Source organism: Chiroxiphia lanceolata, chromosome 29, assembly GCF_009829145.1.
Source record: "Chiroxiphia lanceolata isolate bChiLan1 chromosome 29, bChiLan1.pri, whole genome shotgun sequence".
Taxonomy (NCBI): domain Eukaryota; kingdom Metazoa; phylum Chordata; class Aves; order Passeriformes; family Pipridae; genus Chiroxiphia; species Chiroxiphia lanceolata.
The window spans coordinates 2,019,939-2,038,732 of record NC_045665.1 but is presented as its reverse complement, the minus strand read 5'-3'; the positions used below and the strand labels follow the sequence as shown (position 1 = coordinate 2,038,732).

The 18,794-nt window shown below is 63.2% G+C and overlaps 1 protein-coding gene across 5 annotated transcripts; it reads right to left on the bottom strand.

Moving 5' to 3' along the window:
- Nucleotides 1-17: 17 nt before the first annotated feature.
- Nucleotides 18-17,165, bottom strand: BCAN (brevican). 5 transcript variants are annotated; one of them, XM_032713122.1, is made up of 15 exons: nt 16,937-17,165; nt 11,056-11,148; nt 10,543-10,935; nt 10,227-10,401; nt 10,005-10,132; nt 8,685-8,978; nt 7,181-7,444; nt 6,239-6,403; nt 5,660-6,067; nt 3,473-3,580; nt 3,130-3,288; nt 1,528-1,610; nt 1,055-1,199; nt 665-847; nt 18-581 (listed from the first exon to the last, which is right to left on the bottom strand). In XM_032713122.1, exons 2-15 carry the CDS (start codon nt 11,138-11,140, stop codon nt 556-558), a joined length of 2,616 nt encoding a protein of 871 aa, XP_032569013.1. In that variant the 5' UTR covers nt 11,141-11,148; nt 16,937-17,165; the 3' UTR covers nt 18-555. The 5 variants fall into 5 exon arrangements, with proteins under 5 accessions (XP_032569013.1, XP_032569011.1, XP_032569012.1 ...); XM_032713120.1 differs by lacking the exon at nt 16,937-17,165 and adding an exon at nt 13,822-14,221; XM_032713121.1 differs by lacking the exon at nt 16,937-17,165 and adding an exon at nt 13,788-13,821.
- Nucleotides 17,166-18,794: the final 1,629 nt, after the last annotated feature.

Here is an 18,794-nt window from a genome sequence, read left to right as displayed (position 1 = left end):
AATGACGAGGCCACCACTCTGCACCATCTGTTTACTGGTTTTAATACCCACAGGAGCACGGAGAGGGGGTTTGGGCAACACGTACACAACTCCAAGCCTGTGGTGGTGACTTCTGCCTTTCCTGGGAAGTGCAGAAGCACCTCCACACCCCAGGAGGGTGCTGAGCTGCAGCAGAGCTTGGATGTCCCCATGTCACCCCCCACCAGGGTGTCACAGGATGAGAACCCTTGGGGCAGAGGTGGGAGAAAGAGGCTGAAGGTGACACTGGCATGTCACTGCCATCCCCTGCCCATGGTGTCCCCTTTGATTTCAATTCTGTTGTGACTGCGGGAACAAAACTCCCGTTGTGCTGCATTTCAGGTCACTGTCGGTTCCTTTCGAGGGGGTCTTTAGTTATTGGGATTTCTTTGTACAGATATAAAACAAACAAGGAGGCAAACACCCAACAGTGAGGTTTCATCCCACGCCGGTGTCTGCGCCGGTCTCCCAGTGCTGTCCCCATCCCCATGAGCTCCAGGGCCTGGGCAGGTGGTGGCTGCTGCCCCGGGGACTCATTCAGTTTTCACGGGGCTGAGCCAGGCCTGGGGGGGACACAAGAAGGCCCAGGTGAAGGGAAGGCCAGGTGGGCAGATGCCGGGGGAACTGGGGGGGTCCTGGAGCTCACCGGGGCGACAGACCAGCTGGGGCGGCTCCCACGTGCCATCCTCGCGGCAGTGGATGACGGGCGAACGGCGCGGGATGAGGCCGTGCCGGCACCGGTACCGCGCCGTGGAGCCGATCTCGTAGCGCTGCTTTGGTTTGCCAAAGGCGCGGGCGTTGGTGAGGGCGGGGGGGGGCCCGCACTGCACTGCGAGGGGGGGTGGGGGTCACTGCAGCCAGCGGGGAGGGACAGCCCCTCCCAGCCTGGAGCAAACCACTGCCCCATAAACCCCAAACGGGCCAAGGGGCCCATGCGCAGGAGCTGTTTGCCCGCTGTGGGGATGGTGGGGAACCCCCTCTTTGGGGGTTGCAGAGGGGCACGGCCCCAGCCCGGGGTGGGGGAGGCACAGCTTACCCAGCCCCATTTTGCAGGTGTAGGAGAGGTGGTAGTTGCAGGGCACGTCGCTCCACTGGCCCCCGTCGTGCCACACGATGACCACGCAGTTCTCACCAGAGAGGAAGTAGCTGTCGGGCTGCCCAGGGTGCCAGTTCTCATAGAGCTGGGGGGACAGGCATGACAGGGTGCACGGGGCACCCCAGCACACCCTTTAAGTGTGTGTGTGGGGGGGTTCCTGCACCAGCACACACCCATGTGCAGCCTCCTGGCTGTGACATCTCCCTCAGGAACAAGGTGCCACCTCCATGCCCCTTGGCATGGCCTCAGTACCCCAAATCCTGGGGTCTGACTTCCCTGAGGATGCTCAGCCCTGCAGAAGGGCTTCAAATCCTGGCCCCAGGGTTGGACCCCAGTGCTGGAGAAGGATGACAAGATGCCAGGCAGGGTGTGGAGACACGAGGGCGCACAAGGGCTTACCAGGCCAGACTTACCAAGGGGCTCCCGTCAGACCACTGGAAATCCCCCTCGATAGTCCGGTCGTTCAAGCCGATCCATTGGTATTCCCTGTACTGGTCTGGGGGGCAAGGGGTGAGCTGGAGGTGGGAACACACCCAGGCAGCCCAGCCAGGCAGGAGGGGGCTGAAGGGTACTGGAGGCTGAATTTGGGGTCTGGGGATGAGTGCGGGGAAGCAGAGGTGTCCCTACCCCTGCAGCGGGAGGGTGATGGGAGATATGGGGACAAGGGGAGCCCCGAAAGGGACACAGCGGAACCCCTCGGCCCACACCCCAGAGCGGCGGGGCTGGGCTGGCCGGGAGAGGGCGGCATTGCCCCGGGACCCCGCCGGTCCCTGCCTGTCCCCACATGTCCCTGTCGGCACCCGCCTGTCCCTGCCGATCCCTTTCTGTTCCTGCAGATCTCCACCTGGCCCTGCAGGTCCTCACCTGTTCTTGCCGGTCCCTGCTTGTTCCTGAATGTCCCTACCTGTCCCTGCCTGTCCCCACCTGTCCCTGCAGGTCCCCACCTGGCTCTGCCTGTCACTACTTGTCCCTGCAGCTCTCTGCCTGCCTTTACCTGTCCCTGCAGGTCCCCACCTGGCTCTGCTGGTCCCTTTTCTGGTCTGGCCAGTCCCTACCTGGCCCTGCAGCCCCTTGCCTGTCCATACCTGTTGCCACCTGTCCCTACAGCTCCCTGCGAGTTCTCTCCCTGCCCTTCTCCTCCTTTACCCTCAAGTCCCTCCAGGCCTCTTTGCTCTCTGTCCCATCCCCACCACTCTTGTCCCTGCTCTGTCTCCCTCTGCCTTCCCCCGTGTCCCTCCACAGCTGCTTTCAGGCGGGTTATTACTTTGCCTTCAAATTTACTTGCATATGTCCAACCCTCTGCTGATCTGTCCACTTGTCATTGGATCACAGAATTTTTTATGTTGGAAAAGCTCTCCAAGACCACCAAGTCCAACCATTTCCCAGCACTGCCAAGGCCACTACTAATCCATGTCCCCAAGTGCCACATCCACATGTCTGTTAAATCCCTCCAGGGCTGGACAGCCTGTGCCAGTGCCTGACCACCCTTCCATGAAGAAGTTTTCCCAGTGTCCAACCTAAACCTCTCCTGGTGCAATTGAGGCCATTTCCTCTTGTCCTGTCACTTGTTACCTGGGAGAAGAGCCTGACCCCCACCCAGCTCCCCCCTCCTGCCAGGGAGTTGGAGAGAGTGAGAAGGTCCCCTGTGAACCTCCTTTCCTCCAGGCTGAGCCCCCCCAGCTCCCTCAGCTGCTCCTGGTGCTCCAGACCCTTCCCCAGCTCCATTCCCCTTCTGTGCTCACACTCCAGCCCCTCAATGTCTTTCTTGTCACGAGGGGCCCAAGACTGAGCCTATCTGCTCCCATGTCTCTCCATGTTACTGTCCATCTTCTCCCATGTCTATCCATGTATCTGTCTACCTGTCCATCCACCCACTCATCAGATCTGAAGGGCCAGGCTCTGTCTCAGCTCTTGGCTACTTTTTTGGCTTAAGGTTTAAAACTTGCAGCCCAGGACTGAGGGTCGTTGGCAGCGGTCCAGGGGGGTGCAGCAGGGTCTGGGATGACATCACATACCATTAATGAAGTCCTGCTCTTCAGGGGTCAGGATGGTGGCAAGATGTCCCCCGTAATGTCTGCACTGGGTCTCCGCGTCCTCCCAGCTCCTCCGGGTGGAGAAGTGCTTGTAACAGGCTCCCTGGAAGCTGTCCCAGCCGGGGCTGCACCTCCTCAGCACTGAGCCCCGGCAGGGAGCAAGGAGGGAGAGAGGAGAGGGTCAGGGTGATGGAGCCTGACTCACCCCAGACTCCTGATTTCCCCACTTTTATGTCTCCTGAGCCGCTGCTTCAGCAGCTGAGATGGCAGCAGGACCTGGACAGGGGCAACCCGGTGTGGCCACAGTGGGACCTGGGGGACTCACGTCTTTCACAGCTGCTGCCTCCGTAGCCGGGCAGGCACAGGCAGGTGAGGTGGGTGTCGTCCTCTGTGCAGGTCCCTCCGTTCAGGCAGGGGTTGGGGACACAGCCACCTGCAAGGCACATGCAGCCATCCTCACCGTGGGTGCTCGGGGACCTTGTCAGTGCCCAGCATCGCCAGAGCCTCATCCCTGCGTGTCCCACAGCCACCAGGTCTCTGAGCTGGCCCCTAGGGCCAGCCAGTGTAGAGCAGGTGAAGGACTCGGGTGCATGGTGATGTGCCCAGAGCCGTCCCACGCTGCCCTTTATCCGTGGGATGGACCCAGCTCAGCTGCCCTGGCCCAGAGCTGGCAGGACCTGTGGCTTTGGCCTCCCCTCAGGGCACAGGGACATGAGCTGGATGCTCTCATCCTCCACATCAGTGATCTGGCTGCCATGCCAGCCCCTGGCCCGCTCCTGCTGCCCGGGCACAGCTCCTGCTTTCCCCTGGAGTGACGCAGCAGTTGTACTTTGAGAGGGGAGCACACAAAGGATAAACCCTTCGGCACATTCCGGCTGCACGTCCTCAGCCTGGCAGCAAGGTGAGCCACACGCCTGCCCCTCTGGTGTCACCTTCAGCCTGGCCAGGGCTGATAACTCAGCTGGCGCTGTCCCCAGCCCGCGTGTCCCCAGCAGCCCGTTACGGTCATTAATGCACCCGGAGCACATTCTGTGCTTCCAGCCCAGCTCAAGAGTGTGATGAAGGGTTGCTGCCAGCACCAGCCGAGCAAGGACTGAAAGTCCTTGGCCTCCTTCATCCTAATGGTGCCCCATTTCATGGGCCTTGGCTCAGTGGAGACGTGACAAGGGTGATGCTGTCACCCTCACCCGTCCCCAGGCACCATCACCTCCCCACAAGGTGCCAGCAGCTCACTCGGGACATCCAGCTCGTCTCCAGCAGACCGAGGAACGGAGAGGGATGGGCAATTTAGGGCCCTAACATCACATGGACGGCTCTTCCTGGGCAGGCATCTCTCCTTGCCAGGGCAAGGGCAATCACCCCACAAGGTCTTGCCACCCTCCATGGAGCCTCCTTCACGCCACGGGACCAGGCAGGGCACTGCCAGAGCAGGTGGGGAGGGACGTCACATGGTACCCTCTGCTGCAGCTGCCCTTGCAGGGAACAGGAGGGTTGGGTCTTGGCTGCTGTGCACTGCATTGGAGCTGGGAGCATCCCTTGTGGGGGGAGGGGGCAGAGGGTGGGTCTGGGTGGGTGACACCCACCTGCAGCAGTTCATGCACCCACCACTCACCCATCTCAGCCCTCCTCTGGGGGGACCAGGGATGGGGTGAGGGGGAAACTGCTCCCTGGGGGGACTGCAGCAATTTTGGGGTGCTTGGTCACCAAAGGCAGGGTTCTCTTGGTGGGGCTCTGCACCCCACGACCCATCGGTGCCCCCATGTTTTCCCCTGCTCATGCCATGCAGCCCTTGCCCCTCCTCCCGGGGCAGCATGGGTTGACCCAGCCCAGGGGGGCCACATGGAGCATGCAAAGCAGCCATACCCCCAGACCTCATGGGGGGTCCCATCCACCCCATTCCAAGGGACTCACGGGGCCAGAGGGTGGGGGATTAGTTCGTCAGTGGGAGAGGCGCGTGGGCAGCAGGCGCAAGGACGAAGGGAAGAGCTCGCCGAGATGCTTGTTCTAGAAAGCTTTTAATTCCCTTTATTAGTACCACGGTTAGTCAGAGCAGGGGCTGGGGCTGCCTTTTGCTTATTGGGCTTTTTCATGGAAACAGTCATTAAAACACTTCACAGAAGTAGAAGAGATTTAAGTGCATGCAGACCTCGGACCAATTTGTTTGACAAATATGTGCTTCTCCAGACCTGTAACCTTCCCTTACCCAGCTGAGGAGGAGAGAGAGAGAGAGAGAGAGAGACGGACGGACAGACAGAGGGAAGCACAGCATGAAGGAAAGGTGTTGACTTTCTCTATTGCCAAAGAGCAGCCAAGAGGGCTGCCCCGAGGGCGAGGGTGGCACGGCGGGGACCCCCGGCCGAGCTGGCGCCTGCCCCGACGCTGGCCCGCTCCGTGGGGAGGGCGGGCAGGGGCACAGCCGTGCTGGGGGCCGGGTCTCCCAACGGGGTCCCCGCCAGGGTCACCCCTGAGCTGCCAGTACGGGGAGAGGTGAGGCCATCCCTGCGGGTCCCACCTGGTTCTCCAGGAACGGCTGCAAGGAAACCCTCCACGGTTGCAACGGAGGGAGCAGGTTGCTCTTCCTCCTCCTCCTCCTCCTCCTCCTCCTCCTCCCGGGAAGGTGCAGCAGGCATCCCGCGGTCAGCGCCCGGGGGTCGCGGCACAGCCTCCTCTCCTTCCAGGGCTGGGGCGCGGCTGCCGCCGGGCACCGCCGTTGCCTCCGCTGCGGGGACGGTGCTCCCGTCCCCCGGGGCCGCAGGCGAGGGGAACCACGGGGCCCCTGACAGCTCCTCTCCCTCCTCCTGCGGCTGCGAGGGCGCAGCGGGCAGCGGGGAAGCCCCGAGGCTTTCGACCACGTCTCCGGAGAGCTCGGCGTCTTCAGCGGCGGGGACGGGGCTGCTCGTCCCGCCGGGCTTGTGGTGCTCTGTCGAGGTGGCAGAAGCGGCACCGGTTGGCGATGGCACACGGTGCCCAGGTGCCCCAGGGCTGGCAGTGTGGGCCGGCCGCCCCATGGAGTCCCGCGGGCGGTCGGGGCGGTGTGCGGGGCCGGCAGGGCTGGGCGGCCAGGGAAAGCCCTCAGGAGGCTCCGTGTCACCTGCTGGGACAGCGGTGGGTCCCTCTGCGCCCAGCCGCGGGGCCACGGAGAGTGTCTCTGTGCCGGGGGCTCCGTCCGGCTCCAGGCTGGGGTCTCGCCCTCCGCCCGGGCTCTCCGCCGATGTGCTGCCAGGGCCCCTGCCCGGCGCTGCTCCCTGTTCTTCCTCTGCAAAGGGCAAGGCAGAAAGGCAGTGAGACGCCTGCGCCGGGAGCCAGCCAGACCAAGGGGCCGCGGGCTCCGGCATCTCCTGCCAGCGCTGCCGACCCTCCCCCGGTGGGCAGAGCCGGGGGGGGCGATGCCAGCACAAAGGTGCGCGGGGAGATGGAAGCGGCCCCGAGCCCGTGTGACACTGTCTCCTCTGAACCGGCACGGCTGACAGCTCTGGTTTGACCACTGCCAAGCCCAGCCCTGGCTTGTCTGTGGCAGGGGCCATGCTCAGCCCCTCACCGCTGTGCCTGGCCTCCTTTCCCTCCAGCTGCCAGCGCCCTTGTCCAGCTCCTTGCTCTGCTAAACTACGGTCCAGCACCGACCCTGCACTCTGGACTGTGGCCGAGGGAGGAACACAACAGATGTCCCCACGCCAGTGCACAGCCCTACACCAAGACACCAGTGCACCAGCCAGGGGGGCTCCCTCCGCAGGAGGGACAGGGACAGCAGGGGTGACCTGGGCACCCACGGGTGCCTCCAACCTCTCCTTGCAATCCTGGTGCCTCTGTGCCTGCTGTTCCTCTCTGTGTCCCAGCCCTGGCACGGCCACAGCAGCTGCTCAACCTACCAGTGTGGGACAGTCCGTGCCTGGCCATGGTGGCTGTCCCACTGTCCCTGTCCCCCCGTCCTCCTCCACAGGGCGTGGGCTCCCCAGCTTTGCACCACAGTTAAGTGGGACACCTGCCTCGGGGACGGCTGGGGCCGTGGGGAAAGGGGAGGCAGGGGTGGGGTGACCTGAGGACACGGAGGTATCTAGTGGGGGGTGCCGGGCCCCTGGCCCTGGTGTGTCTTCGGGGGACGGGCTCGGCTTTTCCAGCTCAGCGTCCTCAAAGAAAGGGACGGCGTAAATAGCCCCTCGCGACTCAAGCTCCACTGGTGCTCTGGGCAGCTGCAGCTCCTCCAGCTTTTCTGCCACTGTGACAATCTCCTGGAGGAGATTCTCCTCGGGCTCTTGGGCTTGGTATTTTCCTGCAGCCTCAGGGAAAGAGTTTGTCCCTTCTGTGGGCAGAAAGAAAGTGGGATATTACTGCCCTGCCCTGGCTCAGTGGCAGGCAGAGATGCCCTCGCCCCACAGTGGGGCTGGAGTCCTGGCACCCCTGCAGGGACTCAGCTGTCATTGACCTCCCCTTCCCCACCTAAAGAGGGTCAGCACGGGGCAGGATCAGGCCCTCCCAGTTGCTGTTGGAGCCAGAAGAGCCAACAGCCCCAGTGGGAGCTGTGGGGCTTGGCAGCACGTAGGGGGGCCAGACCCTTAACCCTGCATTCCCCTCTCGGGAAGGGTCCTTCTCCACACCCCCACCCCCACCCCGGGGAGAGCAGACATGCACAGGGAGTTAGTGTGTTACAGGGGGCTTGGATTCACGGGACGGGTCCATCCTGCCTAACCCATCCTGCCTAACCCTGCTGAGAGGTGGGGAATCTGAGGCACGGAGATGTGCAGCATCCAGCCGATCCGGGGGCAGTGTCCCCGTACTGCCCCGAGGGGATACACGGAGAGGCGGGATCGGGCAGGAGGAGTGGAGAAGCAGCTCTTCCTCCCTCCATGCCCATTATCCCTGCAGTTCATCACCTGTGGGGCTCCCCGGTGGTGCAGGCAGTGCTGTGCCGCTGCCCACGGGTCTCCTCCCTGCCCACCGTGGGAGGTATTGCCCCAAACCAGCCTGGCAGGCTGTGTTCCACAGCCCCCAGGACCCAGCAGTGCCCCCCAGGCCAGCAGCTGTGCTCACAGAGCTCACACAGACTGACGGTGCCACGCGGGACATCCCTGTTCCATCACGATCTAGTGGCGTGCAGTACTGAGGACATGCAGGGCATCCCTGCTCTGTCGTGACATATCAGCATGCACTGCTGAGACCACGCAGAGCACCCCTCCTCTACCGAGAGCTATCAGCATGCAGGATCAGGACCATGCAGGTTATCCCTCCCCGGTCACAACATGCAGCTTGGAGACCATGCAAGACATCCCTATCCTACCGCGGCAAGTCGAGATGGCACAAAACACCCCTGCCCGCCCTATCGCGATAGCGCAGCACGCGGCACAGAGAACATGCAGGGATCCCGACGCGATCCCGACCCTGCGAGACAGCCCGTCTCTGCTACACGCAGCGCACTCGGGTGGCCTGGGGGTGGCACCTCGCACCCGCCGGGCACCTGAAAGCCCTGCCAGCGGCTTCCCGAGGCCTCCCGCCGGTCCCTGCCCAGGAGCACCCGCGGGCCGCGGGGTAGTGCCCCTCTTTACCTCGGAAACAGTACGCATCGTATCTGCTCTGGGCATCGGGGAATCCCGTCTGGTTGCGGAAGAGGAAGATGGTTTTGACACCCGGCAGGGCTCCGCCGCAGCGCTCGCGGGGGGTGACGATGGGGTAGCGGACGCTGCCGTCGGCCAGCCAGCCGGGGCTGCAGGCGTCCAGCCCCGCGTTCCAGGCCGCGTAGAGCTGCCCCGGGCTCGCCAGCTCCGCGCCCAGCGCTCGGCAGCGCTCCACCGCCTCCTCCAGCGTGAACCTGGCTGGGGCCGTCTCCAAAAAGATCTCCCCTGCGAAGAGAGGAAGGAGACGGGGCGTCAGAGCTGGGGAGGGGGGCAGGGGCTGCGAGAGCCCCCTCACCTCCTCCGCTCTCCGCACGACCCCAGGAGCTGGCATGGAGGTGGGGACACCAACGTGTGGAGGCACACCAGGGGCTGGAGGAGCCTGCCTATATCCCTGCCTTCCTTCTTGCCTTCCTCCTTGCCTTCCTCCTTGCCTGCATCCCTGTCTTCCTCCCTGCCTGCATCCCTGCCTCCTGTTTCCCTGCACACGCACGTGGCAACTACAGTGCAGGCGTGGCTGGAGCTCTTGTGCCACATGGGATTCCTGCCCTTGCAAACAGAGCTGAGACTTTGAAGCATCCATGAACCACGAACGGGACCGCAAACGAACAGGTCTTCACCCTGCACAGCACAATCCACAAGCAGGACATTTCTAAGGGGGATCTGCAAGCCCAGTGGATACTGTGGTGGGGCTTCACACTGAGAAGTTCTGGACACATCACATGTTGGCCCCCACAACCACACTGATCTCCCTGTCCCAGCACATCGTGCCCTGCGCACAGGCAACCTGTCCCTTGTCCCTGCCACCCTGCCTGGCATCACCCCAACCGACCCCACAACAGCTGCTGCCACCAGTGGGGAGCCCCATCAGGGCCCAAAGGAAGGACTGGCCACTCCCCACACACACGGCTGGGTGGGATCTGCAGCACTGCAGCACGTGCAAAGCATGGTACGAGCATAACCAAACCCCAAACCACCTCACAGTGTTACCCACGCTCTGCTGCCAAAGCAGGGCAGATCACCGTGGGCACACTCCAGCCCAGGCACTGCCTGCTTCAAGGGAGAGAGCCCCCCCATCCTCCCAAACCAAACCAGAATGCTTTAGGAAGCAGCACAGCAAGTCCCCACGGCCTGGAGCCAGAGCCTGAGGTTCAGGGCAGCTTTTTCCTTGGATTCACAACTGGTTACAGGGGCGAGTTAGTGTGGGAGCAAAAGCAGGGGAGGGCAAAAGGGGACTGGTGGCACCGCAGGCACCTGGGAGGTCCTCAGCGTAGCAGTACACGTCGTACATGTCCTCTGGGTCCACAACCCCGTAGTTCCTGACCCCAGGAAAGCCATTCATGTCTCCATAACAGGCCTCGCGGGGTGTCTGGATGGGGTACCTGGGGCAGGAGAGCACAGGGAAGGGTTGGTGACTCACAGAAGGGTGATGGGGGGAGGCAGTGGGTGCGGTGCCTGGGCGGCGGCAGTGCCCACCTGACAGTCTGGTCGGCGATCCAGCCGGCGTCACACTGCTCGTAGCCACCCAGATAGGCAGCGTAGAGCTGCTCGGGGGTGGCAATGCTGGCACCGATCCGGGCACAAGCTTCCTGCGCCTCGGCAAAGGTGTAGGCGTAGCGCATGGAGCCCTCCCGGTAGTGAAACACCACCCCTGGGGGAGGACAAGGGCGTGGGCAGGGGGCTTCGTGGCAGCCCCCCCTGCGCGGGTGCAGATGCACCCGGGGGGGCATTTGCTGAGCCAGGAGAGGGCCCCAGCCCACCCCAAGCCCCACCACTCCCCACCTTGGAGTACCTTTGACTTTGACATGGAGGATGTCGTGGCCGTCCTCGATGCCGTGCTGCACGTCGCAGCGGTAGATCCCCGAGTCGTTGGGCCGCAGCTCGGTGAGCAGGAGGGAGGCGTTGGTGTAGCGCTGGTGGAAGATGGGCAGGGAGGCGCGCAGGCGATAGTCCTCGCTCACCTTCACCCTGTCCCCCCGAGCTACCAAGATCTCCACCTCCCTGCCCTCAGAGATGAAGGTCCACTTGACCCGGGGGGTTCCCAGGACAGCCCGGCGGCCGCCCGTGCCAGCAGTGGGCTGGGGGCCAAGGTAGGTGATGAGGCAGGGGATGGTGATGTCGCCTGCCAGCACAGGCTCGAGGGCTGGGTGGCGTGGGATGGAGACCTGTAGAGCCTTGAGGTCCTCTGGGTGGGAGAAGAGAGGAGCCGTGAGCAGGATGAGGGTGGGGGCCCCCCTGAAGCCCCCGCTATGGGGCGCAGACGGGGCAGGGAGTGATACAGATGCGGCCGATGATGCCGAGTTACCTGCGCCATCTCCGGGGCCAAACACCTGCGGGACCACTGTGGGGGCAAACACCCAGAGCAGCAGCAGCGGGAGGGCTGGGGCCATGCTCTGCCCTGCAAGGGGGGAGCAAAAACCACCAGCTGTGCTTAGAATCCAAAAATGTATCAGAAACATCCCATCCCTGCATGAGCGGGAGAGCTCAGGGGGAGCCCCCTGCCCATCTGTGCAGGGATGGGGTGTCAGGGCACTGGCACAGCCACAGGGCATGACCTGGACCCTTGGGCAGTGGAGAAGAGAGGGAAGAGAAGGAAATGTGCCCTGGTTAACAGGAGGAAGGAGACAGCATGAGCTCCCAGGACCATTGGCTGGGAGCCACTGGGTACCATCCAGCCCCAGCAGCCTTCCCTGGGAGCTGGGTCCCCTGGGGACAGCAGAGTCCAGCCTGGCACCGACGGCACGGAAGGTCTGAGCCCAAGCACTGGTCACAGCGGGCAGGGAGGCGATGCCAGCGCCCGCGGTGCCGCCGTGAGAAACCTCGGGAAGGGTTCTAACAGCGGGTGCTGAGCAGGAAAGAGGCAGCGAGGGAGGCGAGCGAGCAAGCAGGGCACACGCGTGTGCTCGTGCCGCTCCACGCGTGTCGCAGAGCTCGCACGTGCGGGTGTGCACACGCGGGTGCGTGCGCTCGTGCACGTGTGTGCTGAAGAGGGAGTGTTTGTGGAGGGGGTTGAGGTCAGTGAGCTGCTGGGGAGGGGTGACAACCCAGGGCACACAAAGCACAGGGCAGAGGGGGAGGGAAGGAGCAGGGGTGGAGGGAAGGAGCAGGGCGACTTCTTTGCCATTCAGCTCACGCCGGAGGCTCCCTGCGCGGGCTGGGAAAACCGGGGCTGACCAAAGCAGCCATTATGTCCCAGGCCTCTCTCAGGCTGCCTGGCACAAAGGGCTCTCACCGGAGGGCTGGGGAACCAGTGCTGAAAGGAGAGCCCAGTGGCCAGCACCGCTGTCACCGGCCTCCAGCCCTCCCCAGGGAGCAGCTCGGGGGATGCCAGTCATGTCAGGAGGGGCTCTGGCTGCCCACAGCCTCTTGCAGCCCTCTGGAGGGGAGGGTGCTGCTGGGCATGTGGGGAGATTCCCCTGCACGATGCACAACCCTGATACCCCCTCACCCCTCTGCAGAGGCTCCTCAGGGGGCTGGGAGCTCCTCAGCCCCCCATGCCAGGATTGCATCACACCGTTCCCTGGGAACCGAGCACCCTGAGCCTCAGAGCAGCTTTGTGATTTATGAGCTCTTTGTGCTGCATTGATTTCGGCAGCTACAGTAGTGGCTTGGGCAGCTCCACAGCAGATCACTGGCTGCCAGGGCCAGCCTGCTGGGAGTCTGTCCTGGTCACCTGCATCCCTCTGCAAACTGCACTCCTGGAGTGTGCCCAGGGGACCGCTGCTCTGGGAGAGGGTGTGAGTACAGCCCCCACACTGAGCACTGTGCACCCACACCCCAGCACCATGCAACCAAGGATGCCCAGGCACCACCCACCACAGACATACAGCCCCTGGCACCACAAAACCATGGACATACAGCCTCTGGCACCAAGCACTGTGGACATACAGCCCTTGGCACCACCCACTATGGACATACAGGCCCTGACACCACACACCATAGATGTCCAGTCCCTGGCACCACCCATCACGGACATACAGCCCCTGGCACCACGTAGCGATAAATGTACATCCTCTGGCACCACACACCATGGATGTACAGCCCCTGGCACCAAGCAGCATGAATGCACAGCTCCTAGCACTGAGATCTGTGGACATACAACCCTGGCATTGCACAACCATGGACATACAGCCCCTGGCACCAAACATCATGGACATACTGCATCTGGCACCGCACAGCCATGGGTGTACAGCCCCTGGCACCAAGCACCATGCATGCACAGCTCCTAGTACCAAGATCTTTGGACTTAAAGCCCCTGGCACCCCACATCATGCACATCCCTGGTACCACCCATCATGGACTTACAGCCCCTGGAAACACACACCAAGGATGTACAGACCCTGGAATCACAGACCATGAACATACAGCCCCTGGCACCACACCCCACAGATGTATAGCCCCTGGCACCAAGCACCATGCATGCACAGCTCCTGGCAGAAGTTCCATGGTCTTACAGCCTCTGGCACCCCACATCATGGATGTCCAGCCCCTGGCACCACGCACCATGGACATACAGCCCATGGCATGACACACCACCAATGTCCAACCCCTGGCACCACGCACTGTGGACAGCCCATGGCACCACACCCCATGGACATACAGCCCATGGTATGACACACCACCAATGTCCAGCCTCTGACACCATGCACCACGGACATACAGCCCCTGGAATCACATACCATGGACATACAACCCCTGGAACCAATCATGGACATACAACCCCTGGTACCACACATCATGGACATACAGCCCCTGACACCACGCACCACGGACATACAGCCCCTGGAATCACACACCATGGACATATAACCCCTAGCACCAAGCACCATGGACATACAGCCCCTGGAACCACTCATCATGGACATACAGCCCATGGCATGACACACCATCAATGTCCAGCCCCTGGCACCACCCACTATGGACATACAGCATCTGGTACCACACACCATGGACATACAGCCCCTGGCACCAAGCACCATGGACATATAGCCCCTGACACCACACAACCATGGACATACACCCCCTGGTACCACACACCGTGAACGCCGACCATCATGTGCAGACCACAAACCTCCCCTTCCCAGCAGGAGCTCAGCAGGGGCAGCCGGAGCTCGATTGCCCGGACCCAGCCGGTGGTGCCAGGGCCAAGCCAGGGGCTCTCTCCACTCCGGACGGATCATCTGAATGCAGCCCCGTGGCTCTGGAGCGAGGGACAAAACCCTCCTGCGCGGCCGCCGTGGCTGGGCTCCAGTGTGGGGGTTGGCTGCCACCCCCAGGGCAGCCAAGCGAGGAAGGCTTTTGTCATGGGCACCTTTTCTTCCCATCCCCAAGGCGCCGCGGTGGCGCGGGCAGCAGCCATGAAGCCCCAGGGAGGAAATCCAAGTGATAAAACTCTGCAGGAATGGGGCAAACTGGGGTGAGTGGGTCTCTGCTCCCTTCCCGTGCCCGTCCCTGGCTGGACCAGCGTGCTGGCACCAGGAATGGGATGTGGAGAGGGTTAAACTCTGCCCATGGGTGATGTCCTGAGGTGCCCGAGTCCCATGACGGCAAGAGACTCTCAGCCATCAAATCTGGGGCTTGAGGTTGGATTTTTGGCTTGGTTTTTTTTCTTATTTTCCACAGATGGAAAATCTTTTGACCCACATGTCATGAGGGAAAAGCTGGGAGCAGGACTAGGGAAGGGCAGCCAAAAAAGTTGAAGAGGAGGAATGGTAGAGGCTCAATTGTCTCTGAGACCTCAGAGCTCAGCAGATGCCAGGGATGGACTGAGACAAAGGCACGCACGCATGTGGCGGGGCCAGCTAACCTCCATTTCCGTGGAAAACCAGGTGGAAAATGGAGCCAAAGTCTATTTTGGGACAGGAGCGATCTTTCTTTCTCCCCTGAGCTCGGCCCTCCTTTCAGAGGCGGCTCCTTGAACGTGGGGCCAGCAGGATTTGGGGCTGCAGCACCTGGTCCAGGGCGCACGGCAGGAGATGCTGCGAGGGGACGGTCGTGGGAGGGGGTCCCTTCTCATCTCGGAAGAGGGGCTTTCTCCTCCGCAGCCCCTCGTCCCCTCCACGTGACGGTTACTCATCCCGGCTCCCAAGGTGCCCTGCCAGCCCGCAGCGAGCCGGAGGAGGGGGGAGCAGAGCGGTGGCTTTCCAGGGATGCTCAGCTGCAGAATGAGTCAGCAGCCGCCGGCACAGCCTGGCCCCGCTCCAGCCCCATCCCCACCAATGCAAAGGGCTCCGGACACCCCGCTGCCGCCCCGGCTGCCGGGCGGACCCGCAGCCACGGTTCGCTTGTGGCTGCGCCGTGTCCGTCCCCCCCCGCGGCGCCGCAAACTGGCGCTGCGTCCAGGATTCCTCCCCACCCCCGCGGGTGGGTGGGGCGCGACCATCGGAGGGGTCCCCGGAGCTGGGCAGTGCCAGGGACATGCCAGCTCAGGGTATGCAGCGGGAAGAGCCCGGCAGCCTCTTGGCAGCAGCCGCTGGTAGAGCTTAAAGGGCCGGAAGCAGGTGGGGAGAGCGGGGCGGGGAGGGGTCCCTCCAGCTGCCAGAACCCCCCGCCCCCCACCCCAGGAGGGAGAAAGGGGCTCCTTGTTGCAGGGCTGGGCTGTGGGAAGTGTCTCCGGTCCGCGGGAGCCCAGGGAGGGTCCCTGGGGAGATACAGTCCCGCACGGAGGGGTGGGACGGGAGCAGACCCCTCAGGAACCCTCCAGGGACACGTGAGCATGTGCACCCCCCAGTAAGTGTGTCACACACACAAGTGAAGGTTTGCACGCCCTTCCCCAGCTGTGGGGCTCCGGTGGGGAAACTGAGGCACCAGGTGGGACAGAAGCGTGGGGTGGATGACGGGGGGTTCCCAGACTTCAGCGCTGCCGCTCACCAGCAAACTCACATCTCGCCGTTCCCAGCGCAAGATCACCCGATCTCCCAGTTTTCCCAGCCTAAATCCATTCCCGGAAAAGCGGGGATCACCCTCTCTCTGTGCCCAGAAGCTGTAAAAGGCTCCGGGCTGGGGCAGAGGGAGTTTCTCCCACCCCCCGGCAGCCAAAAGGAAGAGCAACAGGTTCTGGGTTGGGCTGAGGCGGGAGAAGTCGGCGTGACGGGAGCAGCGATCCCTGGCAGGGATGCTCAAGGGCAGCCCCTTCGTCCCGGGGACGAAATGCTCTGGCTGCGGGAGGGGAAGCGGATTGCGGCAAACGGCCCCCACCTGGGGCACCCCACGGGGCACCTGGGGTTCACACTGGGGCTGCTCGGCTGGGAAGAGCCATGAAAATCCTGAAAAATTTTTCCCCGGGCCCTCCCGTCCCCCTCACCGGGACAGAGCCAGAGATCGGAGCCGAGAGAGCTGGGGGAGGACAGGGAGACCCGGCGGTGCCCTACAGCCACCCCAAACCCTGGGCTCGTCCCCAGCCCCTTGGGAATGGGCAGTTTTGCCCCTAAACCCCTTCCCCTCCACGGGGCGTAGCGACACGGCCGTGCAGGAGCCGGACCCCTGCCCAGCTCCGTACCTCAGTTTCCCTTTCCACTGCTACCCTGACTGCAGCCTCCTTGGGACAAGGACCCCACGAGAGACTCTGCAGGACAGGCGGGGAGGGCTCCTCCGTGACGGGACACCCCAGATCCATCCTGAATCCCTGGCCCCTCTCCCAAAACGGGGGTCCCGTGGGAGCAGCTGCTTAAACAGCCCGGTAAATCGCCCTTATCCCCAACCCCTTCGAGCCCCGCTGCGGGACGGGCTGGGCTCCAGGCTGCAGCAGCCAGGTAGTACCAAAGTCCTTTCTCCATCCAACTTCGCAAGAGCCCCCCCTAACCCCGCTCTGCCTCCAGCGCTGCGGAGCCGCTTCAAGCTGATCCCTCAGAAAAAAACTTGCAGCGCGGTGCTGTGCTCGGGGGCGCCGGTGACAAGGACAAACCTCCCCGAAGCGGCACCGCGGGGACCCCCAGGTCCGAGCGTCCCCCCGCTGCAGGGCAGGAGGATGCCCTGTGCCCCCCGCGGGGAAAAGCACGGGGGAAGCTCTGGGCATCCCCACGCCGGCTCAGCTCCCGTCTCACTTTCCGCCCGTGGAGAGGTGAAACGCGATCCTGAGATGAAAAGCGCAGTACGGCAGCGCCCTGGGGACACCGCAGCGCCCGGGGCCCCGCCGGCCCCGCACCCCCGGGGGACATCGCCGGCCCCACGCGCTCCCCGCATCCCACCTGGCTCCGTGCGTGGCGGCAGCCCCGCGGCGGGGGCTCCTCTGTGCGGCGGGGGGAACGGGGGGTCCCCTTGCCCGGGGTCCCGGTGCGGGGCTGAGCTGCGGCTCCTCCGGGGCAGCGCGGGCAGCGGGCGGCAGCAGGTTGGCAGGACGGCTGGGAAAGAGCTGCACCAGGCATAAGTGCAGGCGCCGAGAAAAGAGGCTTCTGTGTGTGTGTGTGTCCGTGTCCTCCACTCTTCTTTTTTTTTTCCTTCCCCTTTCCCTCCTCCTTTTATATTTATTCCTTCCTCTAATTAAGAAGGGAAAAAAAAAAAAAAAAGATATTACCGTGTTGGCAGGCGCCTCGTCCCTCCCCGTCCCTCCCTCCTGGCAGCTGGCAAACCCCGCACGAGAGGAGGATGCTCAGCCCGGGCACAGTGTTAACCCAATGCAGCAGCAGTGGGCGAGCAGCCGGCACTGGGTCCTCCGGACCCTGCCGGAGATGGGGAGACCCCCTACCACAGACCCCACCATGGCACGGGAATGTCCTTGGAATGGTTATTCCTAATATTTGGCAGCTTCAGCAGGACGGAGAGTGGACCACAGGCGGGGGTCCCAGTACCCAGCGGAGGCTTTATTATGCAAAAGCCCCTTCGCTGCGAGGCCACAGTGGGTGGAGGCACCATCCGGGGGCCGGAGGGACCCTCCACCAGCCCCAAAAGTGTGTTGGGAGCAGCCAGATCCCACCTCCTGACACAGTACTCACAGCCAAACTTGTTCCAGCAGAGAGACATGCCGTGCCTCAGTTTACCCGCCTGCGTCCGTGTCAGGGTTAATTTATGCCAGGATAATTTATGCATCTTTAGGCTTGAATGCTTGTTCCTGGAGGGATGTGTGGGGACCTGGGCAACCAGTGGGGTCCTGGGGCAGCTGGAGCCCCTCATCTGCAGACCCAAGCCCCTTGGCAGAAGGGCAGCTCTGGTATTGGGGCTTTTTTTAGCCAGATCTTCCTCAAACTTTCCCTGGCACGGAGCACCCCCTGCCCGGGGGGGCTGGCACGGAGCCTGCCAGGGAATTGCTCGGGTGAATTTGCAGAAAGCCGCAGCTCCTGAGCAGAATTAATCACTCGTCGCCCTGGGAAATAATTGCAGGCGGCAGAGGCGGTCTCGTTAGCAGAGCAGTTGGGTGGGGGATGCGAGTCCAGCGGGTGATGCTCCTCCGGTGGGGACACACACACGCCGCAGGGCTCTGCCCTCCAGGCTCTGCCCTCCAGGCAGCTGCATCGCGGGGCAGGGCTGCGATGGGCACCGGGACGGGCAGGGGGGAAACCCGCAGGCTGGCTTAGCCTCTGCCCCCCAAAAACCCCACCCATGAGGTCACATCCTGCACCAGGAGCTTCTGTGGGAAAGGGCTCGAGGCCGGGGGAATCGCGGAGTGCCTGCTCAGCAAGGAGCGTCCCCCATCCTAATTGGGAACAAATGTTCCCGGCGTGGCTGGGGTTTCCTTGCTGGTTCAGAGCAAATCTTCCAGGGCTGCTGCTCTGCCAGCACCTTCCCTCCTGGTCCTTCCTGGCCATTGGAATCTATGGAGTAAAGCCCTTGGGACATCCAGCTCCTGGAACAGGCAGGGGAGAAGGGAGAGGAGTAAGACAGCAGCAGGGATTGTCTAACCCTTGTTAGACACCAGAGAATACCCATCCCTGCCTGCAGCTCCAGAGGTGCCGGGGGCCTCCCAGCCTTTCCCATGGCCCCAGGCCCAGCTCCAGCAGCCAAGGGCATGGAAAGGGCTCCCAGCCTCATGGGGACCCCCACAACTGCAACCCCCTCCCCCACCCAGTCCCAGCTGTGTCCAGTCTGGAAGGGCCTCAGTGCCCAGCTGTG